This window comes from Sapajus apella, unplaced genomic scaffold (genome assembly GCF_009761245.1).
Source record: "Sapajus apella isolate SASKATOON/1434 unplaced genomic scaffold, GSC_monkey_1.0 scaffold21, whole genome shotgun sequence".
NCBI lineage: Eukaryota > Metazoa > Chordata > Mammalia > Primates > Cebidae > Sapajus > Sapajus apella.
In genome coordinates this window covers 15383569-15399585 of record NW_022436961.1, presented here as the reverse complement: position 1 = coordinate 15399585, position 16017 = coordinate 15383569, and the positions used below count along the sequence as shown (strand labels likewise).

At 43.5% G+C, this 16017-nt stretch overlaps 1 protein-coding gene across 2 annotated transcripts in view; it reads right to left on the bottom strand.

Annotated features, from left to right (window-relative positions):
• PRAG1 (PEAK1 related, kinase-activating pseudokinase 1) overlaps positions 1-16017 on the bottom strand; it is a 60716-nt gene that overhangs the window by 7800 nt on the left and 36899 nt on the right. For both annotated transcript variants that reach the window (XM_032288322.1, XM_032288323.1), the window contains exons 4-5: positions 13318-13475; positions 1368-2119 (exon numbers count right to left, since the gene is read on the bottom strand). In XM_032288322.1, the coding sequence (XP_032144213.1) occupies positions 1368-2119; positions 13318-13475 (910 nt within the window). The remainder of the gene's footprint in view (positions 1-1367; positions 2120-13317; positions 13476-16017) is intronic.

The window sequence follows — 16017 nt, the reverse complement described above, 5'->3', positions numbered from 1 at the left end:
GGTAGGGACACAACTTAGGCTTTGGAGAAACAGACACGCCAGGACTCAAATCTACTCCAGCCACCAACTAGCTATGGGCAAATTAGCCACTTTGAGCCTCAGATCCCTCATCTGTAAAACCTTAGAGGGCTAAGGCTTATCTTTTGGGAAGGGAGACCCACTCCCCCTCCTGCGGATTACTGTTAGGATTAGAGGTAATACAGTTAACACCCCCAGCCGAGAATCTGGTTGTAGAGTGAATGTTCACACAAATAATATTATTACTATTATTGTTCAAGATGATTCCTAGGTTGAATGCTCCTTCTGGCTCTAACATTAGAAGAACAACTTCATTATCCATTCTCCGTCACTACATTATAAGCTCTATAAGGAAGCTTATATTCACCTCTACATACTCTGATTGTGGCAAAGTACCTGGCATACAGTAGGCACTCAATAAAAATCTACTTAATAAATAAATAAACTCTGTTGCACTAAAAAGTAACTGTTTTCTCATCCTAGCTAGATCACATATGCGTATCCCCAAAAGAACAGAATGTGTCTTATATTCACACTACAAATTTCATTGCTCCACGTCCTGGGCAGAGAGATGGAGTGAAGTCATTGAGCACTAAGTGTTAAAAGAATGCTTAGGGGCCAGGGCAGTGGCTCATGCCTGTAATCCCAGCACTTTGTGAGGCCAAGGTGGGTGGATCATTTGAGGTCAGGAGTTGAAGACCAGCCTGGCCAACATGGGGAAACACCATCTCTACTGACAATACAAAAATTAGCTGGGCACAGTGATGCACACGGATAATCCCAGCTACTCGGGAGGCTGAGGCAGGAGAATCGCTTTAACTTGGGAGGTGGAGGCTGTGGTAAGCCAAGATCGTGCCACTACACTCCATCCTGGGCAACAGAGCAGGACTCCATCTCAAAAAAAAAAAAAAAAGGCCGGGCATGGTGGCCCACAACTCTAATCCTGTAATCCCAGCATTTTGGGAGGCTGAGGTGGACAGATTATGAGATCAGGAGGTGGATACCATCCTGGCTAACACAGTGAAACCCTGTCTCTACTAAAAATACAAAAATACATATATATATAGCTGGGCGTAATGGCATACTCCTGTAGTCCCAGCTACTTGGGAGGCTGAGGCAAGAGAATCACTTGAACCTGGGAGGTGGACGCTACAGTGAGCCAGGATCGCACCACTGCACTCCAACCTGGGTGACAGAGCAAGACTGTCAAAAAAAAAAAAAGAGAATGCTTAGGATTCAACTCCCCTCCTAATGCCCAGACAGGTAAAATGACTTGCTCGAGCCATACTTCTGCCCAAGCCAGCACCAGCCAGTTGCGCAGCAGAATGGAAGGAGGGAGAGGTACCTACTTTCACAGCATAGGTGCTGCCGGCGTCCTCGGAGCAGGTGGCACAGTAATAAATGGCATCCCCCGAGTCACAGCACGGCTTGTTACAAGTCAGCTTGAAGAGTGACCAGTTATTCTCATTGAAGTGGAGCTCCTTTTTCTGGCCGCCCATGAAGAGGTCCTCACATTTGGCTACAAGGCGGGCCAGGGACTGGGTGTAGAGTCCTCCCAGCTTGGCATAGGTGCCCTCCTTGCTGCTGATGCTGCTCAGGAGACCGTGCAGCTGAAGCTGGGTGCTACCGGTAGAGGCTTGACTGGACACACTCAGCTGGGAGGACGAGGCGGAGGGGGCCCCTTTGCACTGGAGGCCAGGGCTCCTGCAGCCACTTCTGCTGCCTGACAGGCCTGCTGGTGGAACCCAGTGGCCACTGCCTTTGAAAGCTTTCTCCAGAGGCTCAGAAGAGGAGAAGGCAGGATGGTGGCGGTTTCCGGAGCTCAATGAACGGCTAAAGTGAGACTCGTCGTGGACGTTGGTTTCTGAGTGGCTTAGGTTCAGCTTGGGGCTTGCTGTTCGGGGCTTCGGGGAGCCTTGGGTCCAGAAGAAGCCATCCGGCGAAGAGGCTGCCCGGCTCACTATCTTTTTCTGGGGGAGCGGAGGGGGCTGCAGGGGGCCACTGGAGGACACATCCTCAGTGGAGCCTGAAGGAAACGGAACGGGAGCAAAAAGCTTCTTCCCGCTGTTGGTGGGCGAGTGAGCCAGCTCAGATGAAGGACCTGAAGAGGAGACACAGAAACCATCAGGCCAAGGCCAATACCACTCAATTCCAGGAGCCTGAAGACTTTTTTTCCTTTATTTTTTATTTTTTTGGTCAAAGCAATTAATTTTATTTTACTTCCTATTTCTCAGATAGACAATATACGCACAGTGGAAAAAATCAAAACGCACAAAAGGTATACATTGACAATCAAGTCTTCCTCCTGGCCTGTCCCTCAGTCCCCAGATGCATGAAACCACTGCCAGTAGCGTTTCATGCATCCCTCCAGTAATCCAAACAAATGCAGGCACGCGAACACACACACACACACACACACACACACACACACACACACACACTCTCTCTCTCTCACATAATTACATAGAAGAGAGCAAACAGTGGCCACTGTTTGGAATAATACTTTTCTTTCACATTTTGTAGAGATTTTTTTAAATCAAATGTGCAGATCTATTTAATTTTAAACAGTCTTACCATAGTATATCATCATATACATAATATGATATACTTTGTATCATAGTATATCATCATATGCATAATTTATTTAGCCATCCCTTTTTGATGGACACTTAAATTGTTTCCAATATTTTACAGACAATGCTGCAACAGCAATAACAAACTTGAACATGTGTGGTTTGAGTGGATTTTTTTAAGGTCAGGTTTATAGAGGGTATCATTGGCCGACGGCAAAATTCTCCCTTTCGGCTGGACATGGCGGCTCATTCCTGTAATCCCAGGACCTTGGGAGGCCCAGGCGGGTGAATCACCTGAAGTCAGGAGTTCGAGACCAGCCTGGTCAACATGGTGACACCCCCGTCTCTACTAAAAATACAAAAATTAGCTGACATGGTGGTGGATGCCTGTAATTACTTGGGAGGCTGAGGCAGGAGAATCACTTTAACCCAGAAGGTGGAGGTTGCAGTGAGCTGAGATCTTGCCACTGCACTCTAGCCTGGGAAAGAAGAGTAAGACTTCATCCAAAAAAAAAAAAAAAAAAAATTCTCCCTTTTTAGTATGCAGTCCCTGCAAATTTCATGTATACCCTAAATTGGCTTAGTGGCCAAGGCAAGGCCACAGAGATTTTAGAAGGCAGGAAGGTCATGATTTTATAAATGAGGAAATTGATCTTAAAGGAAGGTGACTCTTTCCCAGCTACTTGGGAGGAAAGAAAAAAATAAAAAAAAAAAAGAGTCTTTCCCAGGCCCCACAGTTTCCAGAGTGGTGCATATGGATACGGAGTTTGCCTGGGCAAAGGCTCACTCAGGGCCACAGGTGTCTGCAGAGCATGGGGACAATCAGAAAACCTTTCTGGATAGCACACAAAATGGTGAGATGAAGGTCTGGTCTCTACAAAGGTGAGGGCTGACTTCACTCTTGGCATCAAGGTATAAAATGGTGGCTTCACAATGAAAGAACAGTTTAATTAAAAAAATAATATATATATATATATATATATATATATAAAATATACAATAGAGAGAGAAGAGATATGCACTATTAGAGAGAGAAAATGTCAAATTAAAATAATATTATTTTCCTATATTCTCAGAATAGCTCTAAGGTGTTATCTGCTATGTTAATAACAGCTTTTGGGGGGATAAAAGAAATAATCATATGCATAGTTTGTAAAATGCATCCTATTATCCTGAAAGTTAAAATATGAAAAAAATATGGCTAGTAGACCAGGTGCAGTGGCTCATGCCTGTAATCCCAGAACTTTGGGAGGCTGAGGTGGACAGATCACTTGAGGTTAGGAGTTTGAGACCAGCCTGGCCAACATGGCGAAACTCTGTCTCTATTAAAAATACAAAATTATGTGGGTACGGTGGCGTGTGCCTGTAATTCCAACTACTAGGGAGGTTGAGGCAGGAGAATCGCTTAAACCTGGGCTGTATCATTTACCATAAGACTCAGGAGGGGCTGGTTGCAGCGATTCATGCCTGTAATCTCAGCGCTTTGGGAGGCTGAGGCTGGAGGATCACTTGAGCTCAGGGGCTCCCAGCCTGGGCAACCTAGCGAACCCCTGACTCTACAACAAATACAAAAATTAGCTGGGTGTGGTGTCACGCACCTATAGTTCTAGATGCTCAGGAGGCTGAGGGGAGAGGATGGCTTGAACCCAGGAGGCAGAAATTGCAGTGAGCTGACATTGTGCCACCGCACTCCCACCTGGGCTACAGAGTGAGACTATCTCAAGAAAAAAGAGTTTCAGGAAGGAGCATGGTGTTTCTCAAGCTCCCCTTGTCCACTTCCCCATTGCAGTAAGCAATCCTTGTTTCCCTGTAGTTTATCAAGATCATAGGGAGTTGTCCGGCCCACCTGCTAGTGACAAGCGGGACCCCTGCCAGCAAGGCTGAGTGGGTGATTTATACCCCTTCCAGGAGGGCTCAAGTTAATAATAAATCAAGCAGTGGTCATGCAGTCTGGACCAGTCAGTTTTACATGCCCACGATTTCTCCCCCCAGTAGTCAGAATGAAGGGTGTACAAGAAATAGCGAGCCAGAGGAGGGAATATCCAGATGGCAGTGATCTCAGCAGGTGCTGAAACCCTTCAGTCCACAGGTCTCCCCATCCCACGCTCCCCAGGAAAGCAACAGGGACAGATGGAGGATAGGGCAGATGATTCACTTCCTCTCCCTCCTCCCTCAAGCAGAAGGGGCTGAGAGGAGGAGGATGATCACTTATCAGCTTCTGGATAAAAAAGGGAGGGCAAGACCACCTACTTATGGGGCTCTCAAAGGACACTAAATCTCAGCCACCAAACTCCCAGCCTGAGGAGCAGGAGGACTGGGAGCCATGAGCACACATCCGCTTCCTGACCTTGCCACATTCTAGGCAGCAGAAACCATCACCACTGAGGCATCTGATTCTCAATTTATCATCAATACAGCAGAAGCTGAAGGTAGGGGATGGGAGTGGGGTGTGATCAGAGCCCTGGTCAATGCTTTCATCAGTGCCTTCAGAGACAAGGACAACCTGCCTATGGTCAGGACTCCTTCCCATCCCAAGTCCAGTCAGCCAGGGAGGTTCATAACAGATCAATTTCCTGGCTAGCCTCCTCTTTAAGCCTTAGGCTTATTTCCCCATCTTTAACAGTTTTGTCTTCCTCGTCTTTAATACAAGGATGCCCTGATGCCACCAGAGTGCCCCTTTCTGCTTCTGCTCCAGTTTGAGAGTGAGCAGTGGAGTGATACGTCACCAGCTGTCAGCCTGCCTGTCCTGAGTTTCCTCCTTTAGAAAATGACCGATTACATCTTCGTGAAGGCCCCTTGCAGCACCAATAGTCTATAATTTCAGCTACTCTCTTTAAACGTGCATTTTGTCTCAAAGTTGCCCTGAAATAAAATACCTCTAGGCAGATCCTTGTCTTGCTTCAATTGTTCTTCCTTCTATCTCTAGTTCCCACAAATGGCCACTGGTACATTTTCCAATCTGGGAGGAGACCAGGGATCTTTTAACAACATAATCGGTAACACTTATAATTCCCTAGGTGACCAGAGAATCAAGAGGTTCTGCTTTAGACTGTATGGTAGGTCCTAGCACAAAAAACACTTTGTGTGTTCAGGCGGCTGGAAAGAAGTGATTTTCGCCTTTCACTGTTCCCTCTTGCTTGTCTGTGGGAGCTGCTGGTCAGTGACTTTGATCAGATCTATACCCTGTAACTACTTGGGTAAATCTGACAAGGGGTCAGAAGGAAGCTTGACTCCAAGGATTAGCACGCACGCTTATTAATTGTTCTTTATTTCTTAGATGCTGTAAGTTTGCGGTAGCAAACTCAGTACTCACTGCATTATACGCATACTCATCAGAGATAGCACTGCATAACCAAACCTTCCCTAACCACGCCCTTCTCAGCAGAAGTAAAGGCCTGTACCTCATCAGGTGAAGTACAGCTCCCCTGAAATGTGGACTTGACAGGGATAACTGGGCATTATGTACACATATTATGATTTTTTTTTGAGATGAATTTTTGCTCTTGTTGCCAAGGCTGGAGTGCAATGGCACAATCTTGGCTCGTTGCAAACTCTGCCTCCTGTGTTCAAGTGGTTCTCCTGCATCAGCCTCCTGAGTAGCTAAGATTACAAGTGCCTGCCACCATACCCAGCTAATTTTTTGTATTTTTAACAGAGATGGGATTTCACCATGTTGGTCAGGCTGGTCTTGAACTCCTGACCTTCAGGTGATCCACCTGCCTCTGTCTCACAAAGTACTGGGATTACAGGTGTGAGCCATCGCACCCTGGCTGTTATGATATTTGTATTCAGAAAAGATGTACCTGGTTCTATCAACAAGCATACCACATTCCAACCTAATGAATCCTTCCTCTGAGCTTACAGATCCTTAAAGCTCTCCAGGTGTGGAATGACAGCTGGTAAGAGGCCAGAATGCACTCTTGCAGCCCCCATTCCTGCCCCACCACCACCAGGCCAACTCCAGACCTCTCAGGATCCTATAGCTTCTCAGGTGTTAATATTCTTGGGGCTACTTTGAAATAGATGCTAACATATGGCCCTTCTAGATGAAACTGATTTCTCTACCAAATGGCAAATGGCAGCTGTCTTCTATGGAATCTGAAGGCACTCCTAAAGACCTCCTCTGGCTCATTCTCTTGACTCCTACCTAGGGAGCTGTCTCTCCACAAACACCTTAGGCAACACAGCAGCTGTGTTCTCACTGTTTGCAGCAGCTGCCACACTCTGGATTTAGGAGAGCCAGAAAGAATAGGGAACAAATATACCCTGACACCTAAAATAGTTCCAAACTCACAGGCAAACCGCTGGTTCAGAAAAGTTTGCCTAAAAAATCCTCAACAACTTTAGCCAACAGCCTGTATTCTCAGGACTTGGATCCAATGGGACAGGAGACTAATTCAAGCACATTCTGGTTTGATGCTGGTGTTGGATTGCTGTTTCCAAATTCTGCCTTACAATTAAGGGTGTAAGGTGGGGGAGAGGGGAGAACATTTTTCTGGGATCTTGGCCTATGTCTCCAGTTGCCTTATTGGTAGGTTTTTAATAATTTTGATACTAATTGGGCCAGAGGGCTCTAAACCTCAGGTCCTAAGTTTTCCTTTCAATTTCCAATTCTACATTTAAAGGAAGTTCTTGGTTATAAAGTACAACACCCTGCGTGCCTTTAATGAATGTGCTTCAGAGAAGGGAAAGTGTTTCTAGTGGGAAAACTTAAAAAGGGAAGGTGTACCAAGGGAAGGTGCACTCGTTTTGTGTCATTATATTCAGAAAGCAGAGACGAGAAATCAGGATTTCAATGGCTGGGAAGAGCAGCTTAACCTCTCTGCAGAAATGCAGGCCAGAAGTTCAAACGTGGTACTCTGGGGGTTTTTTTTATTATAGAGTCCTCTCTTCTTGCTGGATTTTAATAGGCACTTGCATTGTTCTCTGCAGCCAAAATGAGAGCTGAGCTGACAGAGGAAGTGGTCAGTCCTGTTTTGGCTCTTTCTGTGCACAGCTCTGCTGTTGGATAGCAGCTGGGTCAGAACAAATGCAGAAGCAAAGGGCAGCGTCCCAGCTAAGTTTCCTCAAACGCTTAGCTTTTGTGTTTCACCATTCTCCAACTTTAAGTAAGGTAAAGCAAGAGGAATTTGCATGGAGAAAACCTCACCCATACCCTGTGGCCTGTGGCCCAGTGCAGTTCCTTCATGTGCGAGGTGAGAAAACTAAAGCCATCTGCATGGGGACCTTGCCAATATCACCCAGGAAATGACTGTCATGCAGGTTTCTGCCAACCCCCAGTAACTGTTCCTGCCTCGGAGAGTATGAAGGGTGGGGCTGAGGGATGCTTTGGCTTCACGTGGACATGCTCCTCCGAAGTAAAGCTTTGTAACCTCTCATCTGGTTCCTCAAACAGAGCAGGCTCAACATTAAGTTTAGGAGAAAAAACAAAAACAAAAAGCAAAGCAGGCAGGCGCGGTGACTCATGCCTGTAATCTCAGCACTTTGGGAGGCTGAGGTGGTGGATCATCTGAGGTCAGGAGTTCGAGAACAGTCTGGCCAACATGCTGAAACCCTGTCTCTATTAATAATACCAAAATTAGCGGGTATAGTGGTGTGTGCCTGTAATCCCAGCTACTCAGGAAGCTGAGGCACAATAATCGCTTGAACCAGGAGGTGAAGTTTGCAGTGAGCTAAGATTGCACCACTACACTCCAAGCTGGGCAACCAAGGGAGACTAGGTCTAAAAAAAAAGAAAGAAAGAAAGAAAGAAAAAAGCAATGCCTTTATTTAAAAGAATCCTTTGCTTTTTTCAAGAAGATAAACGTGGTCTGAAACTGGAAGCAGGTTATTAGCATTTTACAACTGGATGGAAAATGTGGCATTCCTGAGGAGTCTTTCCAGACCACTTAATCATCCCAGGAAACAATAATCAAGATGTGAATGTGATTTACATGCAAAAGAAGAGAAAGCTCTGTCTCACTTTGGAAAACAGAGTCTATCTAGGTACCCTGAATGCCATGCCTATAGCTCACATGTGGTTCTGGAATTGTGATCTTTCAATCTCCTGTTATAACAATCATTAAGGGTTTCCTTCCAAGTTAGTAAAATTAAAAGTTAATTCAAAGGACTTTCCAGGCCGGGTGCAGTGGCTCATACCCATAATCCCAGCACTTTGGGAGGCCGAGGTGGGAAGGTCACTTGAGGTCAGGAGTTTGAGACCAACCTGGCCAACATGGCGAAACTCCATCTCTACTAAAAATACAAAAATTAGCCAGGCATGGTGGCACGCCTGCAGTCCTAGCTGCTGAGGTAGGAGAACTGCTTGATCCCTGGAGGTGGAGCTTGCAATGAGCAGAGATTGCGCCACTGCACTCCAGCCTCAGCAACAGAGCAAGGCTCTGTCTCCAAAAAAGACGCATTGTTTAGATGCTGTTAATAGAAAAGTAAATTGACGTTTTTAGAGGATACATTGATATTATCTGTAACATACACATACAGTTTGATATGTCAGTTCCACTTCTTCTAAGGATTTATCTTATAGATTTGCTCACCCGATCATGCCAATGTATGGCATAGAGTCTTACTGTAAGTCTTGCAATGAAATCAACCTAGACATGCATCAGCAGGAGGATTTATAACCAATTCATGCAATGAAAAAATAAGCAGCAATTTTGAAAAGTGGGGCAGTCCTAGGGGTTCTGATTGGAAAGGCCTCAAGATATATTAAGTGCAAAAATGTGTAGAACTGAATTTTGTATTTGACATATGTATACACATTTTGGGGATTATACAGAAAAAAATCTTAAAAGTTGTGGTAGGAGCTGGGAATGGGGTGTCAGAAAACTGACTTTTCATTTTATACCTTTCTCCGTTGTTTGAATTTTTATTAAAACTATATTAACACATGGACACAGGGAGGAGAGTATCACACACGGGTCTGTTGAAGGGGTGGCTAGGGGAAGGACAGCAGTGGGTGGGGAGGTTGGGGAGGGATAACATGGGGAGAAAGAGAAATGCCAGATAAAGGTGACGGGAGATGGAGGCAGCAAACCACCTTGCCATGTAAGTACCTGTGCAACGACCCTGCATGATCTGCACATGTACCCCAGAACCTAAAGTACAATAAAAAAAAGTATTAACTTTATCGGAGCAATAACATATGTTTTAAAATTCAGTTTAACAGGGAAGGTTTAAATTAAGTTGAAGCTTTACTTCAGTGATATTATAGCTCAGGCCACAGGAAATTTTAAAAAATAAATGTCTTTTCCTTTGGGGCACTCCCACCCCTCTCCACGCTGTTCCTGGCCTGATTTTTCTACCAGCACTCACTGCCCTGTGACCAGTAGCTACTTTACATCTTATCTGTCTTATTGTCTATCTCTCCCTACCAGAATGTAAGCCCCTTGAAGGGACTGGGAATCATTTCCATTGCTGAAACTTCAGCATCTGGAATTGTACTCAGCACAGAGTTTGTACTCAACAATATCTATAAAATGAATGACTGAATTAATATACATATTTTAAAAATTTGCCAGTAGTAGCTTGTTGAGAAAAACAAGCTGACTGACGACTGTCAATATTTTAATTCGTGTCCTATATCTCTGGTTTGCCAGCTATAAAAATAAGAATGATATCACCACCCTGGTACATGTATTCATGTGAGTGAGAATATCTATATGAACCGTATTTTCAGATCTCTTATCTATTGCTGGTGCCAATGGTTTCAGTTCAACAGAGAACTCTCTAATCTCCCTAATCTCCTGGCATTCAGAAATGTTTGCTGAACTGCTGAATTGAATTTTAATGTTATCCTACATCAAAGAGGGAAATGATCTCAATGAGACATTAGGTTTGCAGGTTTACAAGTAACCACTTAAAGCAAAAGGGTCTCCTGATGACCATTTCTGATCATCATTTCCCTCACACATCCAACCTATTCATTCCCTACAGAAACCTTCCCCTTGGCAGCCTTCACGGATCTGTCCTGACACATGCAGTCTGTCCCCAAACCAAGCATAAACCAAACAACTGCTTCGACAAATTTTACTTGCACTGAGTTGACTGCCTGTTCAATTGAATTGGACAAATGGGATAACAGATGCACTGGAGGAATATGAAATCCGATACAAGTATAAAGAGGTGAAATTAACATTGCTACAAAAGTGGCATTTTGCCACTGTAGCATTTAGAGTAAACATCTGTTTAAAAAATGTAACAAAGTTAGAGATTTCTATTAGGTTTTCCTTATACAAGGTAAACCTGTTTTTGTGGGGGAGTGGTGGGGGGCATAAAACCTGAATCACTAACTGTAGCCATTAACCCTGATACAATTCCAAGATGTCCTGGAATGACTTTTTCCTCAACTCATTCAGGCCAGCCTATGCTGTGTATGAAAAAAGTCAATGAAATGCATAGTTTTCACTAGTAGATTCTTACTGACAAAATAAATGTAGAGTCTAATGATGTCTTTTGGCTTAATGTATAATCTTAGAAAGGCAGACAATGCAGTCAATTTTCAAAGAACTTCAGTGTGAACTGGTTCTGCTTTCTATTTGGATCCATTCTCTCAGGCCAAATAGTCACCAAAGTTGCAATGGGTAAATATTTCAGTTACAAGATAAAAGTGAGTTAAGGACCCATGGGATTGTAAGATAATTGTACAATAACAGATTTAAGCTGCCTTGGTAAGTGGTGAGAAGTGAATTAAGGATTTCTCATATACGACCAGTGGTTCTATATATTCTCCAGATTAATGATTAATGTTTAAACGATGCCAAAAAGAAGAGAGAGTGAGAGACAGAGAGAGAGAAAGAGAGAGAGAGAGAGAATGTCATGCCTTTGGTCTCTTGCCAGTTTCAAAACATGATTCCGGGTACAGAGCCAAGCCCAGGAACACAGGTAGAAATGGCTCGATCTCAGGGGCCAGAGTCCACTGACAAGGTACATATCTTCTTGTTGATCTGGGAGTCCAAGTTTTGAAGGGCATTTCCACTGAACAACTAGCTTGTGATAAAGGAATACCATGGCAATATATTCATTTTAATTCATGCTATTCAGAAACGAACATGAGAAAATGTCTGAAGAGGTTTCCCCATTGAATTCACAAACCTCCAGCAGCTCTCTGTCTCCCACCTGCACAGATTGCTGTGAGAGCCATGTACAATTGAGCCCCTGCTTCCCACCAAGCTCATGTCCCATTTCCCCTTGCCGGTGTCTGTTGAAGCGTGTCAGACTGGTCTCATCCTTCTTCCATATGCACTGCTATCCCTGTGGCTTTGTTTCTCTTTTATTATTTTCTGACCTTGGAAAGCCCTGTCCTCCTTACCTCCCCAATTCTGACCACATTTCAGACATGATCTCTAAGTCCCATGTTCCCATAACACCTTCTCCAAACCCTCCATCAGCCTTCACTGATTTTTCTCTCTCTTCTGGAAGGCTTTGTAAGAAGCACTCACCTTCTGGGCTGCTCAATGTCCTACCTTATCCCACCCACCCACTTGTCATGTGTTTTAACCTTATCTTTCCTAGTTAATTCTTTGAAACCCTGCAAGCAGACACCATGATTTACTGGTTCTGGAAAACAAGGTGGTGAAGGCATGAAGCCCAGTTCTCCTGACACCCGCTGGCTGGTGGCTGATGGTTCATTGTAGATCACTCCCGAGACCTGGTTATAGTCTCCAAGTGAGTGGATCAGAGCTAACCAGCGCAGGGGCTTGTGGTCGAGATGCCTTGTCCCCTCTGAAATAATCTGCCTTGTTGAATTTGTTGTACAATGGGCTGGGAAAAGGGAGAAGATAAGAGCCTAGAAAAATCTACAGTAAAAGAAAATCTGTTGTTGCTACATTCCTCCAAAATCAAGACTAAGATATTTCCTGTTTTTAAGTAAGAGCTGTCAGAGGTTTCTCATCAGAACACACCGCAGACTGACTTAGCACACATACTTTTGTCTTAGCCAGTACCTATCGTTTAGGTAGAAAAATGTTGCTGACAGTAAATTTACAATGGAACCCTCTACCGTGTCATTGCCTATTGAGAAGAAATACCTCCACAGGAGTGAGAAAGGAAGTCATGTGGGTACAAGTCTAAATCCAACAGGCCAACGCATGTCTAAGAGAAATACAGGAGAGGACAGATACACAAAGAATGCTGAAAGGGCGAGAGACTTTAAATGTGACCCATCCAGGTCACAACTATGGAAAAACAAGAGTTCCGTTTTAGGGACATTCTCGATGGAGGGCACATCCACCCACAGGCCTTAGAACTTAATCCAAAAAGCAGCCTAGATGGTGGCCTAATGAAGTCTTCATGCTTAATTCAGCAAACATTATGTAAACATCTGCTGTGTTCAGTAAGCACATGTGTGTACTTGCACATGTACATGCAAAAGAGAGAGAAAGAGATGGTGAGAATGTGTGGATTAGGACTAATCCTGAGGACAGAAGTAGAAAGCAGACCTGAACATAGATGGCTCTTTACCCAGGGAAACAGGAACTTTTCAACCTCATCTTCCTCTCACCATGTTGCCATGTCCACACACTTATCATTTAGAGAAGGCAATACGAATGGGCTGGCTTGCCATATATTCAGTAGGTAACTGACTTCAACAGCTCCTTGGAAAAGTCCACTTCATGGAGAAAGCAGGACCAAGTCCTTGCTCAGCCCTTTCAAATCCTGCAAGCAACCCAGGACTGGCCTTGCAGGTCCAGGAGAATCTAAGCCTCTTGGTCAAGATCAAGTTTGTTACCTCCATCGCTGCAGGTCCTGGAGTCTGAGGCCAAGCTGTCTGTGGAGCCGGTGGTGAAGCTGACGTGGACACCCCTGAAGGACGGACTGAGGCTCTCTGCAGAGCCCTGGCTCACTTTTTCCAAATCAGAGCTGCTCTTGTTCATTTTTAAAAGGTGCCTGGAAAAGGTAGGAACAAACAATACAAATAACTCATTTGGGTTCCATTCAGAAACCAGGCTGATGGATCATGAACCTACTACACTCTTGAAACCTGGCCAATGTCAGCAAGTTTATTAAATAAAAAAGATTTTGGGGAGACAGTAGAGGGGCTCTTCAGGAACTTATGCAGCACATGAATGACAGGAGACTTCCTGAGTGTGGTTAGGAGAAGCGACTATTAAATTTAAACAAGAACCAGAATTCTTATATGGAAGGAATTGCTTCCATATTCTGACCCCATCTGCCAAAGCATTTGTGTCACCTATTATATCCTGTGTAAAATCTCTACAAAAAATAATAAAAACATTATCATACACACTGATGTATAGAAATAAAAAATCATCATACACACCAATGTATAGAAATCAAAACATTACCATACACACCAATGTACAGAGATATACAAAGGTTGGGTTGTTTTTGCAAGATTCCAGGACAAATGAATTGCAAACTAGGCCTTTACAAGCGGGATTTTTTTTTTTCGTTTTTGCCTGGTACTCTTTTGCCAAAACTTCAAAGGGTCTACATTGTTTCTTGGAATTAAGGAAAACTTTAAATGTGAACCAGACTTCCAGTGACATGCTTAGATAGAACCAAGTTGACATAACCGATATTCCGGAACAATGGAATCCACCTTTTGCTTTTCTGTGAAATCTTTTGTTGCATCTCTAAATAGCATCACCAACAGATCAAGGACAGAAATACCAACTTCAAGAGAAAAATACTCACATTGGAGAAAACAGTTCTATTATTAGGTTGTGTGTTTAGCTTATTGATTTCTCCTTCTCACTTTCCAAGGGCCACATGAATATTCACTTCTGACCTGACATTTTCACCATGAAGGGAGACAGATCACACTAGGTCCAGCTCTTTCCCTGTTGGTAGAAACCCACATTTGTCTGAACTGATATTTCCTGATGACATTCCTGTTCCTACTACAGTAGATCCATATCACAATATCTGCTTTGGTAAACACACAATACAGTATTGATTTGGCATCAGAATTGTCTTATGTAATGAACTTGACCTTACAGTCAGGAATGTATTGGCTGTTCTTTGTGTTCAACATTGCCAGGCCCTGTTTTAATTTTTATAGTCACAGGAATCCCTTGTTTATTAACAGAAGAGTTTAAAGTTTGTTTGCTATCACAGAAAGTGGTCCTTAGAAAACACGTCCCTCTCCCCACTCCCAATTCTTAGAATCATCTTTAAAAAATGTTTTAAAGCTGTCAAATAAAGTGTGACAGTGACGGCAATGTTACAACTAATCTTTATCTTTGTATCTCAGTATCGCTGTGGGAATCTTGAAAATATCAGTTCCTTAGGCAATGCTATGGCAGTAGCTGATCTTTATCTAACCTCCTGGCAAAATGAAATCAAAGACAGTTTCTTACAATATTCTTATATCCACATCAGACCCATCACTAATAGTTTTCTCCAAGGGAAGCCAGGATATAAAGTTACGCATAACAAATCCTCAGTCTAGGAGAGAAGTCAGCTCTGTGGCTATCCCACTACTTTGCCCCCTCCATAGTGGTCTCTAGAGTTTCTTGATCTTCAGGCCCAGAAAATCACTAAGGGAGAAACTCCAACACCATAGCTATGGAGCTGACACAGTTTCCCATTCCACAAACTTCATGAAATGTATGGAGATAGATGAAACTAAAAAATACATAAATATGTGTATGTATGAGCATATATATATATTCACATACATATGCACACACACAATACTTAAAGTAACAGCCAAGACTAAAATAAAGAAAAATTCTCAGGTGCCAGATACAAAGAGGGAACTCCACATATAGGCAGTACAAGGGATGCTTTAACACTAAGTGTATGTTTGCTATAGGTTTTGGTAGATGCTCTTTATCAGGGTAAGGATGTTTATTTCTACTTCAAGTTTTCTAAGAGTTTTGTATTTTACAATCATTTTGTGTCTATTAGGGTTTATCACATGCCTTTTCTAAATCTATGGGAAAAAATCTATCATGTTTTTCCTTTACTCTGTGAATGTGATGAGTTATGTTAATAGCTTTTCTTAATTAAGCCATGCTTGCACATGTTGCATGAACTTATTTTACTATATATTATTGGATTCAGTTTTACTAATATTTAATTTAGGATTTTTACATTTTCATTCAAATACAGGTTAGCCCATACTTTTTCTTTCTTGTCCCGTCCTTGTCCAATTTGGGTATAAAATTTAAATTAGAATTATAAAATGATGTTGGGCATGGTGGCTCCCTCCTATAATCCCAGAACTTTTGGATGCCAAGGTGGGTGGATCACTTGAGGTCTGGAGTTTGAGGCCAGCCTGGCCAACGGGGCAACCCCTCTCTACTAATAATACAAAAGCTTAGCTGGGCATAGTAGCACATGCCTGTAATCCCAGCTATTTGGGAGACTGAGGCAGTAGAATCACTTGAACCCAGGAGGCGGAGGTTGTAGTGAGCCAAGATGGTGCCACTGCACTCCAGCCTGGGTGACAGAGTGAAAC